The sequence below is a fragment of the Silene latifolia genome, chromosome 11 (assembly GCF_048544455.1).
Source record: "Silene latifolia isolate original U9 population chromosome 11, ASM4854445v1, whole genome shotgun sequence".
Lineage (NCBI taxonomy): Eukaryota > Viridiplantae > Streptophyta > Magnoliopsida > Caryophyllales > Caryophyllaceae > Silene > Silene latifolia.
Genome location: NC_133536.1, coordinates 19,808,794 through 19,824,203, shown reverse-complemented (window position 1 = coordinate 19,824,203; position 15,410 = coordinate 19,808,794). Strand labels below are relative to the sequence as shown.

General features: G+C 35.6%; 2 protein-coding genes across 2 annotated transcripts; both read left to right on the top strand.

The window, feature by feature from the left end:
- Positions 1-632: 632 nt before the first annotated feature.
- LOC141611305 (O-fucosyltransferase 6-like) lies at positions 633-6,121 on the top strand. The gene is made up of 10 exons (XM_074429818.1): positions 633-1,323; positions 1,413-1,442; positions 1,895-1,985; positions 2,241-2,317; positions 3,293-3,381; positions 3,479-3,662; positions 4,027-4,208; positions 4,752-4,854; positions 4,943-5,274; positions 5,564-6,121. The coding sequence occupies exons 1-10, from the start codon at positions 1,087-1,089 to the stop codon at positions 5,964-5,966; spliced, it is 1,728 nt and encodes a 575-aa protein (XP_074285919.1). The 5' UTR covers positions 633-1,086; the 3' UTR covers positions 5,967-6,121.
- A 900-nt stretch (positions 6,122-7,021) lies between these two features.
- Positions 7,022-12,437, top strand: LOC141611304 (protein HIGH CHLOROPHYLL FLUORESCENCE PHENOTYPE 244, chloroplastic). Its single transcript, XM_074429817.1, has 8 exons — positions 7,022-7,377; positions 8,308-8,543; positions 9,174-9,272; positions 10,209-10,403; positions 10,781-10,873; positions 11,232-11,327; positions 11,750-11,890; positions 12,057-12,437. Exons 1-8 carry the CDS (start codon positions 7,221-7,223, stop codon positions 12,231-12,233), a joined length of 1,194 nt encoding a protein of 397 aa, XP_074285918.1. The 5' UTR covers positions 7,022-7,220; the 3' UTR covers positions 12,234-12,437.
- The last annotated feature ends 2,973 nt before the right edge of the window (positions 12,438-15,410 follow it).

Genomic DNA, 15,410 nt, shown 5'->3' with positions numbered 1-15,410 from the left:
CAAAATTCTAACTCGAAAACATTATTTTTGGCATTGAACATACATTATTTACTATACTTAACCACCGCCAACTGTTTTGATTAACTACTAACACATTTATGTCAATTTGTTTTACTACAATTTTGACTAGTTTGGCCGAGATTGTGGCTAATTTGAACAAAATTATGATTAATTCGATTGACATTTTGACTTATTTGTCGGAATTTTAGTTAATTTGGAAAGAAAATTGTCGAATTTGCTCATTAATTTCAATTTGGTAGTTTTCGACAAAAGTAAAAAAATATTAGGTAGTTTCTCGCAAAATTAAAAACTTTAGGTAGTATTTATGAAAATGAGGTAAATCTTAGGTAGTTTTTGACAAAAAACACTTTGATTAAATATTTAAATGCGGGTGTGCCGGATACAAGTCAGGCTCACTTGGGATTTTGAGATACGGACAAGCGGTTAAGCAATTTTGGGAGAAGTGAAACAATTAAACCTTTATAAATTTCCAAAAAATCTTAACAATTTCCGTTAACTTTACGGTTCAATAAAAGAAAGAATCATGGAACAACTCTACCACAAGCTAACACAAAATACTCTCACATTATCTTAACATAAGATATAAGATGGTATCAGATAAGATTTACTGTAACAATCAGATTATCTTAATATAAAACGGTATCAGATAAGATTTACTCAAAACAAAAAAGTAAGACAATAATATAAATCACAAATTTAAACTTTGAATCCAAATTTGGCATTTTTATCCCAAAGTTAAAATTACAAAAATAACCTTATTTCATCCAACAACACACTATTGTACACCCCCGCTAGCACGGAAACTCATAAAACCCTTCCTTCACCCACCCAAGAAATATAGTATTACACCATACGTCAGTTTAGTCAGACACCTTTTTTCATAACAAAAAAACAAACACCGCCCAAATTTTTACAGAATCCCGATAAATAAATTAAATTAAACCCCCGTCCACGGCGGCGGAACGGTAAACGGTAAAAAACGCAAAGAAGCAAACTCAAACTCTAACTCCGTTACTCTGTCTATCCTCCACGTCAGCCTCGCCGGAGTACGCTGCCACGTCAGCAATGAATTCGCCCCCGAAGAAGAATGGCGGCGGAGGAGGGGGAGCAGCAGGAATGTTTTTAGTGCGGCGAAATAGTCGTCGTTATCGTAACGACTTCGTTTTTCGTTGCCGGCGGTGGTTTTTACCGGTGTTGTTTGTTTCTTTGTTTGTTGTTTTTTTCTTCTCGTTTCTTTCTCCTCCTGTTTTTGATCGTCATCTTCATCGTCACAGTCACCGCCACCACCGTCGTGCTTTCGCGGTACGTTATTAGACGTTTTCTCTTGTCGTTGAAGTTCAATGCGTTTTTTTAATTGCATGATTTTTGATTGGTTTGACTGTTTCTTTCAGGTTGACGGAATGCTTGATGACGATGTCAAGGTACTTTAGCAATTTAAGTTTGTTACGACTTTACGAGTATTTTCTCCGTTTCATTTGATTGTATACGTTTTAATATTCCGAAAACTGTATACAATCAAATGCAATTGATTGAAGTATTTCTTGTTTTTCAAATTTATATACAGTAGATTTTTTTTATTTAATTTAAGTAGTACTTCATCCGTTTCATTTGGTTGTATACGTTTAAATAATCTGGAAAACGTATATAATCAAATGAAATTGATGAAATATTTCTTGTTTTTCAAATTAATATAGACTATTCTTTTTTATTTAATTTAAGTTTATTGCTGGTACCTCGTCCGTTCCATTTGATTGTATACGTTTTAAAGATTACGGAAAACGAAGACAATCAAATGAAACAGAGAAAGTTACTGTAGTTTTGCTCATTTTCTTGTTTTTAATTTTGAATGTTTTCGTTGTTATGTGAATAACAGAGTAGAAGTGTGAGTTTGAATCGTGATCTTTGGAAAACGAGTTCGTCGGAAATTTACCACGGTTGCAGCAATGCATCGAAACGTTTTATCTGTAATTCTCTCAATCTTACTGTATAAATTTGAATTAGAAAGTTTAAAACGGATAAAAAAGGAAGAAATTCCGATTTAGTAATCAATTTAGTTAATAATTAGCTAGATTATTAGATAATTACCTTTTAAATCATCCAAAATGAGCTGTAATTTGATTTTGTATACTCATATTAGATTATGGAACTTTAAATTAAATAAATTTGTTTTGTCGATTGATTTTTCCATTGATTACGAAATCTATTTATTTGTTTCTTAGCGGCGGATGTTAAAACTCACCCTGAGAGATATTTACTGATTTCAACAAGTGGAGGACTGAACCAACAAAGAACAGGGGTGAGTGATTTATCGATTGATTTAAGCTTTAAATTTAATTATACTTCCATCTTTAGTAAGCGGTTTATCGTTGATTAAGACCTATAACCAATGCAAAATGTTGTTATATGGCAATGGTCGTTCCGTGTTTAATTAACCCCGTAAAATTTGGTTAATGTGGACTGTGGAGCTATGTGTGAATTTGTTTACTTTTTCCTGCACTTGATTACTTTAGTTCGTCATTGTGTTGAAACTGTATGCAATGCTTCCTAATTTGGGTAGTTGATTAATATGAGACGAAAGCGTGTGACTATGTGAGGAGCTCCAACTTCCCTTATGTAGATGGTTATTCTAGCTCTTTCTCTAAAAAGGATACTCATGCTGTATGCAACCCACTGTTACAACTGAATTTATGCGCGCGTTTTTGTCTTACTTCCGATGTTTGTTGTCAATTTAGGGTAATATTTTGTTATATTTCTTGCACCGCTCATAGTTTGTTGGATATAGGCCATTGGAGATTATGCTTGATAGAATAATTGTTAGGAGTAAGGGGACCATTTTGTTTATGAATACATCTATTCTCATTGCTATGGAACTTTTAATATCACATGAGCACGGTATGCTATATTTATGTTATTGCCAATTCACCCTAATAATTGTGAGTTGTGACATCAAAGCTAGGAACTAATTTTAGCATGTTTTACCCTCGAATTAGTTGGGAAATTGAGCTGTAATTACGTCGTGAATGACCTGTCATAAATTTTATTACGAATTCAGTTTCTCCATCATATGATAGGTTAAAGACTATGTAGCTTCACTAAAAAGAATTCCTTAGTTTGCCCCTACTTTAAGTAAAGAATTAGAGCATCGGAATCATTTACTTGGAAGTGATTATGGTTTTTTTTCATTATTCATGCTTTAATTATGCTTTACCTTAAACTGCAATTTTGTTTACTGTTATTGGACCTGAGTGTTTCATACTCAACTGTGAAACAGATTACAGATGCTGTTGTTGCAGCTTATATACTGAATGCAACTCTTATTGTTCCTATGTTGGACCAAAAATCTTATTGGAAGGATGCCAGGTTTGTTGAAAAAATAATACGGAGTATCATTTAATGTTGTTAGTCCTTTCATCAAAGAAAAGGTGGATACTATAATTTGATGCTGTTTCTAATGCAGTGACTTTGACGACATCTTTGATGTCGAGTGGTTTATACAATTTCTATCAAAAGACATCAAGATTTTAAAAGAGCTTCCTCTTGTGGGAGGAAAACTAATTACTCCTGTTCATACGCGCGTTCCAAGGAAGTGCAGTCCCAAATACTATTTAAGTCGTATATTACCTCTTCTTAAGAAGAAGCATGTAAGTAAACGGATCATCTGAGAGTTGCACTTTGCCTTGTACTGAAGTGTCAACCTCATTATAATACGAAAACTTATATGAGGCGGTTTACTGTGCGAGAATAACCCATCTACCATATAATTAATTCAGAAACACAGAAGTATTTGAGGTGATGTGACCATCTCACACAAGACTCACTCTTTCATTGTAGAGTCGCTTTTAAGAGATTTAAATGATTGAAGTAAAAGCATATTACAGAGTACTATACATTTATGGATAACCCGTTCTTGTACACCTATTTTCTGCATAACATTATGGTCCACATGACACATCCAATGTTAACTTTTGGAAAACCTGCCATTAATCTTATTATCTCTTGGTGCAGGCTGTTCAGCTGACCAAATACGATTACAGGCTCTCTAACAACTTGGACACTGATTTACAAAAGCTAAGATGTAGGGTTAATTACCATGCATTAAGATTCACTGATCCTATACTTGAGATGGGCAGAAAGTTGAGTGAAAGAATGAGGATGAGAAGCAAACATTTTATTGCCCTGCATTTGCGGTATGAACTTAAGGCAATCTTTATTTCTATTTGATGCACCTGTTACTGTTTTTTAGTTAAATGAATTGATGACAGTGACTCTCGTGTGAAACATTGATAGTTACTATAGCTTCAAATTTGTCATATGAGATATCAGATATGTAGCTTCTTCTGCCACTTGTTCAGCCAATAATGCTGTACACTTCCGTATTCAGAAATTAGAATGTTTTCTTTTTTCTTTCTCGAAAGGCAGCTGTCAACTTTTTGCTATCAGTTACGTGTATTATGAGTAATGATTATCTACTGAGATATGTAGGTTAGTATTACCTTTCCCCATCCCCTCGGTTACTGACTTCTGAATTACGAGTAGTACCTTGTTTGCTGGTAAGGACACTATTTTGAGATTGAACAGACAACAAAGCCTTGATTGTTAAATAATTGGTTGGCTACTTGTAGACTGTTGTGTCGCTAGTGGTTCACATTAAAAAAAAAAAAAAAAAAAAAATCTTCATCTGAAACATAATTTTTGAATTTATGTTGTAGTAATGAATTTTTATGTCACAGGTTTGAACCTGATATGCTTGCGTTCGCTGGATGTGACTATGGAGGCGGAGAGAAAGAAAGAAAAGAACTCGGTACTTTACGGAGACGTTGGAAAACTTTGCATGTAAGTCTCCACAAGAATTTATCACAGATTAAACGTTAAAGAGAAAACAAGACATTCCTCAATAAAAATATTTTGAAATTGTGAACAGAAAACCAACCCTGAAAAGCAAAGGCGGCAGGGTAGATGCCCGCTCACTCCAGAGGAAGTTGGTTTGATGCTAAGAGCACTTGGCTATGGCAGCGATGTCCATATCTATGTGGCATCTGGAGAAGTTTATGGCGGAGAAGAGACATTGGCACCTCTTAGAAAACTGTTCCCTAATTTCCATTCGAAAGACTCCATTGCTAGCAAGGAGGAGCTGGCTCCTTTTGCATCATATTCTGCCAGAATGGCCGCCTTGGATTTCATTGTTTGTGATGAAAGTGACGTTTTTGTGACCAATAACAACGGCAACATGGCTAGGATTTTGGCGGGAAGAAGGTATCCTCTTATCTAAACTTGCTTTACCCATTTAAAATCCAATAGAAAACATTTCCTAGTGACTCAACGATTTCTGTCTTTGATGAGTAAGGAGGGTTGGAAACTGGAAACACTGAGTTAAAACAATTGAGAGACGGTTTTCAGATGTCTCATAATGAAAAGAGTGCCGAAAATGCATTGACACTGCTAAATCACGACACAAAAAGTATCCAGAGTTTTATTGTCATTTTGCTTTATCTAATCTTATTGGCCTAGATATGTTATTCATTCATGCTTCCCTGCCTTGTAGGCGATACTTTGGGCACAAACCGACAATTCGTCCTAATGCTAAAAGACTTTCGAACCTATTCGTGAACCGAACGGACATGACTTGGGAAGAATTTGCCTTGGGAGTTAGAACTCATCAGGTTGGGTTCATGGGGGAACCAAATGAAGTGAAGCCAGGAAGAGGTGAATTCCATGAAAACCCAATGCCTTGCATATGTCAAAAAGGAAAAGATTTAAGCAAAACCTACAACACATTTGAAGGGAATGATTATCCCATTTTGGAAGATGAACAAGATTTGGTCGATGCAGACGATGACACTGAAAATGCTTTCCCCGAGAAAGAATTGCTTCGATCTACCATTAAGGGTCCTGGCAGTATAGTCACTCCAGAACATCCAGAATTGGATGAGTTACTTTCAGATTGACGACATTTTGACAATGGATGTGCCGATGATCTGCCTGTAACCTGAAAATGTATAATTCAGGTACAGGTCGTGAAAACGGCATCACGTCTACACAAGTTGTAAATACGGGCATTTTTTTAGCCAATATATATATATATATAGAAGCTAAGTTTCAAGCTCTCTTTGTTCGCTCTGTAAATGTCAACAGTGTCTAGTACTCGGAATATACTTAGTTAATGATGTAAGTATGTAACTACTGTACATTAAAGGCCAGCAAAATATAGACATATACAAGATGAAAAATCAAAAGTGTGACAAAACATCCTCTAAAAAAGTCAAGTGTCAAATTTTATCCGGATGTATCAAGTTATCGTACAGTCGTACATGGCGTAAACTTGAACCAAGGAAAAATCTTATACGATAGGAGTAATTTATGTAAAACTATTCTATTAAGTACGGAGTACATTATTATTTTATTTTTATCTTTTATATTCCTTGTGAATAATTGAAACCTAAAAAACACGTATTAATTCTAATATTTAGATCAGTTAGGCATTCGACCTATTTTGTGAGTGTATTATGAGATGGTCTTGCTTAAGACATAAGACCGTCTTAAGCTTAAGATCTTTACACCCTCTTTTATTTCCAACTCGAATTTATTCAGGTGGAAGAACCGCCTTAAATATAAGACGGTTTTAAATTTCACAAATTCTCATTATAGACGGCGCATATCCGTCTATAGCTATAGACATGCCAAATATGGTACTGGTGACATTTGGCATTAAGGTGGCGATATTTGACCCATTATGCTTAAAATAGGTGGATATTTGGTCCGTTTATAACTATAGACGGATATTCACGTCTATAATGAGACGCTTTGTTTGAATTTTACAAATTCTCATTATAGACGGACACTATCCGTCTATACGTATAAACGGATACCATTTCCCCTCACAAAATACCTATTTGTCATAAAGTGGAAAGCACATGGGGGTGCCCCACCTTGTCCCCCTACCCATTTTATTAGAGGTCTTTACCCGTCTGTTCGCCCCACCCGTCTATACCAAGACCTATTGTTTAAATTTATAGCTTAAGAATGGTCCCACCTGGCAGTGTCAGTGAGTTTTATCCAATCCCAAAAAAAGGGACGTGGCATTACTCTGATCAGACTTCTTTCTGTCACCACTCCCCTCTACTTCTTCTCCAACCCACAAGATATACATATACTCTCCCTGTATATATCAGCTCTGAACTATAAAATATAATAAAATAATAATGGTAATGGCGGGAAGGTTGCCAGCTCAGCTGGCCACGTCACCAGAACTGCATCATCACCACCGTAACACTCATCGCCGCGGTGGATTATCGTGGAAGCGCAACCTTGTTTCCGAAAGCTCCTTTTCTTCTTCCTCTCCTCTTTTCTCTCCTCCCGGTTAGTTTCCAGTTTATTTGTCGCAGTCATTTGTTTAACTTTTTTATTCATTGTCCAGAGTATTTTAGTTAAAGGTAAACAAATGATTTCCGTTGTCCAAGTTTGTGTTTAAGGTTTTAGTTGAAATAGTTATCGCATCCTAATATTCCATTTATACTGCTTTGTCCATTGCGTTACACAAATTTTGATTTGTTTTGCAATAGAAGTGGCATTTTGTGACGATTTTACTGGATTCTATATTAATTGGTTAAGACTGTTTAATTACATTTGATGAAAAATTAAACAAATGGTTGGCGCTTGTAAAGGGGGGAAAGTAGCAAATTGCCCCTAAACGTTTGGGGATATGTGCAAATTGTCCCATATGTGCAATTTAGCCCTAAACGTTTGAGATTATGTGCAAATTGCCCCCAAATGTTTCTATATGTGCAATTTGCAGTTTGCACTTGGGTATTTTATGAAAAACATACCGAGTAAATTTAGAATAACGGGTGTCTCAGTGTTGACTGTCAAATATGGATATGCTCGATAATATGAAGAATTGGGGAATCATACAATGTTAGGAGTCGTTTGGAACTTAATTTTCCAAGGAACTTCAATTTCATGGGAATTAAGTTCTTGCATCCAATTCGGATGAACTTGGCAAAAGTGTTTGGTTGCTCATGTAGGAATTAAATTGCATGAGAACTACCAATGACCAAGGGGGGAGTAGGTAAGTCAATTCCTACATCATGTAGGCATTAGAAGTTCCTGGGGACTTCTAATTCCTCCATTTTCCAAAAAATATGGCAACCAAACAACCCATGTTTTTACAATTCATGGGATTTTTCAATTCCTGTGTTTTTCAAGTGTCAACCAAACAACCCCTTAGTCTCTGGAAACTTTGATGTATGAACTATCTTGTGAACTGTGGGATATTGTTGCTGTTCTTAGGACGTTTTTATGGGTCGCCATTGGTGAAATGCACTGCACAACCAGCTGCATCGACCAATTTTGCTCCTGGCACTCCGGTTAGGTCCACAAGTATCCTGGTAGTTGGTGCCACTGGGACTCTTGGAAGGCAGATAGTAAGGCGAGCTCTGGATGAAGGCTATGATGTGCGTTGTCTTGTGAGGCCCCGACCCGCTCCAGCTGACTTCCTCCGTGACTGGGGTGCAACTGTTGTTAATGTGAGTTTTACATCTTATTTTCTGTAATGATTACGTAAAATGTACAGCAATGTAGTATCAGTATTCTAGTGAGACAAGGGCTCCCGCAAATGGTAATAGTTGCAGGGTTTAACTATGCAACCTTACCCCTGTGTCAACAACACATAGATACTGTTTTTGGATGTCAACGACTACTTCACAAGAAAAAGGAACCCCAAACGGTAAATGAGCTACTTTGTTTTATTCTGCCTATCCAGATTCAAAGAATGACGAGTATTAAGCTCCACTGAAAATGGAAACAATGAGTAGCCGAAGTGTATGATATCAACCATCAAAATCCATCTTAATATTTTTTTCAGCCTCCTTAGTCCTTTGTAAAAGTTAAATAGCTCAAGTCTCCCTTTGTGGGGGAAATGCTTGTACAAGGTGTAGGGTTAAGTGAAATCATGGATGTGCGATTCTGTTGAACGCTTTTCCCGGTGTTTGGAGGCAAATGACCTTTTCTTTTCACTATGAAGGAACATCTGACAAACCCATCTTCTGTGGTCGTTTTGATAAAAGAAAAGCTGCGGAAGGGCAAACATTTGAAAAAGTCTCACTGCTGAAGTTGCAAAAATATTGTTACCTGATTATGAAGCTGTCTTTGCGCAGGCAGACCTAAGCAAACCAGAGACCATACCAGCAACACTAGTTGGTGTTCACACAGTCATTGATTGTGCTACTGGACGCCCTGAAGAACCTATAAAAACAGTAAGATTTGTTTCCACAGTTTTATCAACTTCATCTATGTTAATTAACTGCTATTGTTGATTGTCAAAGTTATTAGCTCGCTAAAAGGCTTCCTGCTCTCTATATCTGGTCAGTCTTTTATGCAAAGTTAGGTTTCTTGATTTTCATTTTTATCATGGCCTTGTGCCTTCATATCCTATTGATTTGGTTTATTTTGTATCCAAAGAACCAAAGCATAAATTCATTTTTTGCTAAAGGTCTTAAGGTTTTGTGTAGTTCTCCTGCTTTTGAGATAAGCCGCTTGTTTAGAAGACTATTGCTTATTTGCTTACTTTGTACTCCATTAATAGAGACAATGTGCCTGCAATAGTTCAATGTCAGATTGTCAGGTGATTGAGATGTAACCAATTCAAACTCCAATGGACCTTATTCGGAATATTGCTTTTTTTGAAAGATAATCTCTTAAAAACAACCTTTAATCGAGGATAGGATAAGTGTTACAAAGCTAAATCTAAATGGATTGTACATGCAGTGAGCATGCGGCTTTGATGCCACTTGGAAATTAAGAATAACATTAATTTCAGTCTTATGGTGCCCTTCTTGCTGATAAGAAATATGGTGTCATCCGATCTCTGTTAAAATTACTATTAGCATTTGGTTGTTGTCGCATAGGTAGTTATCTTTCTTCAGCTCTAACTACTGATTAAGTTGATCACTTTTTCCTGTTGTCTTGATTGTTTCGCTATTTACTACTGCTTGCGAAGAACGTAATTTGCAGGCCTTGTTTAACTACTATCCTGTTTTCTGATGACATACAGAAAAAGTGCCTTCGTTTCTTTTATCCTGAATTCTGAACTGAATGAACTTCGGTACTTTAGTTCAATTGCCAAATCACGTTCTGCAATCTTGCTGCATTGGTTGATATCATGCATACATATCTTACTTTATTTAATTTAGGTAGATTGGGAAGGCAAGGTTGCTCTTATACAATGTGCAAAAGCAATGGGTATCCAAAAGTATGTTTTCTTTTCTATCCACAACTGTGACAAGCATCCAGAAGTGCCATTGATGGAGATTAAGTACTGCACCGAGAAATTTCTTCAGGACTCCGGTTTGAACCATGTTACTATACGTCTTTGTGGTTTCATGCAGGTAAAATATCAAAAATAGTTTTTTCAATAGATACATGTTATTCCTCGAGTTTTTCGTAGCTGAAGGTTCTAGCAATAGAAGCTTACTTTCCCTTGTTACAGATCTTTTCAATATAAACCTGCAAAAATAGACTATAGTGGGGACTTTATCTATGCCAGCACTTTGATGTGTGTGTCTAATTGCCTTTTCCGATTTTCATTATTGTTACTACTTTTGGAAGATTATTGTGATAAACATTTTCATTGGTGGCCGGCTGGCCGCTTCTTTTAATTTGTGGTGAATTAATCTGGACTTTAAGGATCCGCAATTCATGGCTCTAAACTTTCTTGCGCTGTAGCCAGTTAGAATACTGATGCAAGTGTATGTTACCGATACAGGGACTTATTGGGCAGTATGCTGTGCCAATATTGGAAGAGAAGTCTGTTTGGGGGACAGATGCCCCAACAAGGATAGCTTATATGGACACCCAGGTGACTTCACTTGACTGGATACCTGATCCTCTCATCTCCTAGGACTTCGCTTGACTGGATTCTTGGCCCTCTCGTTTCCTGGAAATCACTCTCTTCATCCCATTTATATTGTCTCCTTTTGACTTTGATAGTTAACTTTGACTTTGATAATTACAACATTTTCGCAAAGTTAGTGTTAAAACAGTTGTTTATATAAATCAAACATGAGAAGTTGAGAACATTGACATTGTACTTGTGAGTTGTGTCGTGTGTATTTGGGGAGATTAACGGTCAAAGTTGACAATCAAACTCAAAAGAGGATAATATAAATGGGATAAACCCTGTTGAGGTAGTAATTAATAAGGTTGTGTTCCTTCAGGATATAGCCCGACTGACGTTCATAGCCTTGCGTAATGAAAATCTCAACCGGAAACTTCTTACATTTGCTGGACCTCGTGCATGGACGACCCAGGAGGTATTGCCGTCTATTCCAATTCTTGAACGCCATAGCTTCATAGAGTCATAAGTGGGTCCTTGGTTTTGTTTCTTTCATTCATACACTTCCGAGAATTTAATTAATTGCAGGTAATTGTAAGCTGAATGTTTCTTTAATTTCCGAAAAATGGAATTTAAGTCGTGAAGAATGGAAAGTAATGGTTTATTGCTCCTCTTGGTCGACTGTTATGTATAAGTGTTTAGTCAGTCAATTCCGCTGTTATGTTTATATCGCCCACTCCCTTCTAATTTTTTATACCAAATGCTAGTTTTTTTGTAATAATTCTTTCACTGCTAATAAAGCGAGATCTCCAAAGATCGTGTGTCAAGTATATGTGTTTTCTTTCCTCGTCTATTCTGAATGTGTGAACAATGTGTTGAAAGGAGCTTTGCGAATTGTAGGTGATAACCCTATGTGAGAGGCTTGCTGGGCAAGATGCTAATGTGACGACAGTACCTGTCTCCGTCTTAAGATTCACTCGTCAGCTGACTCGACTTTTTCAGTGGACAAGTGATGTTGCTGATAGATTGGCCTTTTCCGAGGTAATAGGCTAATAGCCATGTTATTGAGCCGTCTTTTAATAATTATTAGTTTGTTGAACTTATTACTTCGTGTATTAATCTGTAACAAGTGCTTGTATGAGCTGTATCTAGTCTCTGGTTTTCTGTACTATAAGCATTTAAGCAATTGACGCCTGAAACATTGCAGGTGCTCACAAGCGACACGGTATTCTCAGTCCCAATGTCCGAGACGTATAACGTTCTTGGAGTGGATCAGAAAGACATTATCTCTCTGGAGAAATACTTGCAAGATTACTTCACCAACATATTGAAGAAATTGAAAGATCTTAAAGCGCAATCGAAGCAAAGTGATATTTTCTTCTAAAGCAAGGTTTTTTATGCATCATATTACCGAGTTTATTGTACAGCAGAGAATATCAATTCCTACTGATTCTTTGAAATTTATTTCAATCAAAATTTTATGCATTTTGTACCTGAAAAAATCTTTCTGACTAACTGTAATTACAATATACTGCAAATCTGCAATTCATGAGTTCTCCAAAGGAATAACTCTATGCTTCCTTTCTCATCACCCTATTCAATGCTTAACTTTGACCATTAGACTATCCAAATATGTACAGAGTTAGCTTGTTTTTTCTGGTGTAAAGGTAGTCACAAGGACGATTTTGGCACTGATGGGGTTCGAACGCAGACCATGATCTGGTACAAAGTTAGCTTGTTGAAGTTTTCATATTCCCTCCATACCACACCAATGGTAACATTGACTTTTTCACACTTATCGAGACACGTTTTGCAACGTGAATATATTTAGTTACACATTATTAAAACTTATAAAAATCTGATATTCTTAAAGCATTCATGACGATAAATCAAACAAGATCTCACATGACTATATTTTGTCTTATAGATTAAGAATAATATCGAAGATTTTCTACTACTATGAATAGTGCCAAGATTTTCAATGTTACCATTGGTGTGGTATGGAGGGAATATTTCATTTATTATTTAAAAACAAAAAAAATCTTCTTGTGATCCGCAATCTAAATGACCTTGCCCGAATGACAAGATGTAAACCCGAACTTGACCCGCAATCTAAATTTTCCCCGTCCAATTTGATCCGACCTGAATGTTTATTGTTGCATAGTGACCGTTGTATCTAACAACACATTTGAAAATGATCTGAACCCGACCTGAAATCTTGCAAACCTAAAATGACCTAACTCGAACTGGTCGGATCCGTTAGCTAGGTTTACGTACGAGGAGCATGATAAGCAAGACTTGATATGATTGTACCTTCTTATGAGTTATGATAATGCGGTTGAAACAGCTATATGCCAACATGATGCAGCCTTTAAACGTAGTTATGTGATTATGTGAAAAGAATTAACGTGAGTAGTACACCTGGTTAATGATATGACAATAGGTCTCACTTCAGACGGTCATATCACTAACCATAGTTACGTGAAAATACGTGACGTGAGTAGTACACATGGTTACCATAAAATATTACCATTTAAAAATGGTCACGTCTGGCCATAAAAATATTCATATAAGATCCGTTTGAAGCTTTCTGATAAAATAGGCCGTCTGAAATGAGTATTTGTAACGATAGTGAGCAAGGACTATAAGAGAAAAGTAAGAAGTGAAGACGGTCCTTTTAAGGAAAAAACACGAGAAGTATACGCAACCAATTGCGCAGAAATAGCAGACAAAAACACTGTAAAAAATTGCAAGGGGAAAAACTAAGTGGGCCAGGTCTATAATGAAAGCCCGTAAGTAAAAAGTAGTGGGTTGGGCCCAAATTCTTAAAATTCTGATATCTTAGTTGGATACGATGGCTGAAATGATTAGCCTTTTTGGATGAGTGGAAGAATAATTACAGCCTTGATTTGATAGAAATGATTCAACATTGATGTTGTCATAATGAAATACCCAAATCATATACCAAGATTTTCTTACAATATAGGCATATACCATGATACTTTTATTAATTTAACACTCATTTGCTACGGAACGGAAAATTCACGCGGTATTTTTGAGGTTTGATATTTTGTACAAAATATTCAATTTTCTGATATAGAAAACTTTAAGAGACCATAACTCGTATTTACGAGTTCAGAAAGTTATGTTTTGTTTTTCAAATCAATCATCTTTCCGATTACTACGATTTGAAAAAAGAATTTGTCGTGTTTAGAGTTCGTGATCAAAAGACATGGTCACTCGAAGTTGTCAGGTCAAGAAAACTTTGACATAAAAAACTCAGACATAGGATCCAAATATGATAAATTTTTTTTTTTCAAATACGGTAGTAATCAGAAAGATGATCGATCTGAAAAAAGAAATTGTCACTTTCTGAACTCGTAGCCTCTTAAAGTTTCCGGATAAAAATAATAGGTATTTTGTGCAAAATGTCATTCAGGAACACCTTGTGAATTTTCCGTATTTTTATAAATTAGTGTCTTTATATATAAAATAATCAATTTACACTATAAGACGATCTAACTACTACTATAGAATGAAATATACGAAGTATAGAGTAAGTATTAGTCTAGTTAGTCTAATGATAAAACTTATACGAGTATCATGTAGAGTTAAATTGGTATCATGTTAAGTTAAATTGCGCGCTATCCGAATTCTTTATTTATGTAAAACTGCATTACACATGACTAAAGTAGTCAAGAATGTTTATTCTAACTTTGTTTTTCCAAAAATCCTAATTTCACATAGCAATAGAAATCCTAATTCTGTACTTAACATTTTCCCCCACTGACAAGTTAATTAGGTTTTTTCGTAACAAAAAAAAAAACAAGTTAATTATTATTTTTTTTTAAAAAAAGATGAACAATAACTAGTAGAAATCGTAATTTGTACCGGTAAGGGCCAAAACCTCAGTCTTCCCTTGTAGATTTTATTGGCCCTAAAAATTAATTAGTCTTTTATAAGGTGGTGGTGTATTAATATTGTGTAACACGGATTTTAATTACTTAGAACATAGCCATCTAAAACATGGCCCATAGATGTTAAAAAGAAATAGATACCAAAACAACTTGCAGAGTATTTTACAATGAATTTATGTGAAACCGTCTTATATATTCTTAAGTATTTGTGCTAAATTAAGGTAGGTGTAAATGTATAAAGTAAACAATAAAACATGTGAAACGCACCAGAACAAAGAAGCCATAAGTTTTATAATAATTCTCGTTTAAGACAGCTTTAACTTAAAGATGATTTTTACATTCAATTCAATTAAAATTAAAATAAAGATGAAAATCAAGCTTGTGAGTTGTGGGAGATGTTAAGTTGAGATCGTCTCATGACCAACTGTAAGTTTTAATTCTAGTTTTTGAGAGGTCACACTAGTTAATACTCGTATTTAATAACAATTAGTCTCATTGTAGACTATAGGTAGACGGGTCAAATATGTCACCACTTTCATAATAAAACAACCCTCATCATCCCACTTGTTGTTTGTCTTATTATGAAACTGGTGACATATTTAACCCGTCTGCAATTTTAGACGGATTATATTCGTCTTAAGTGA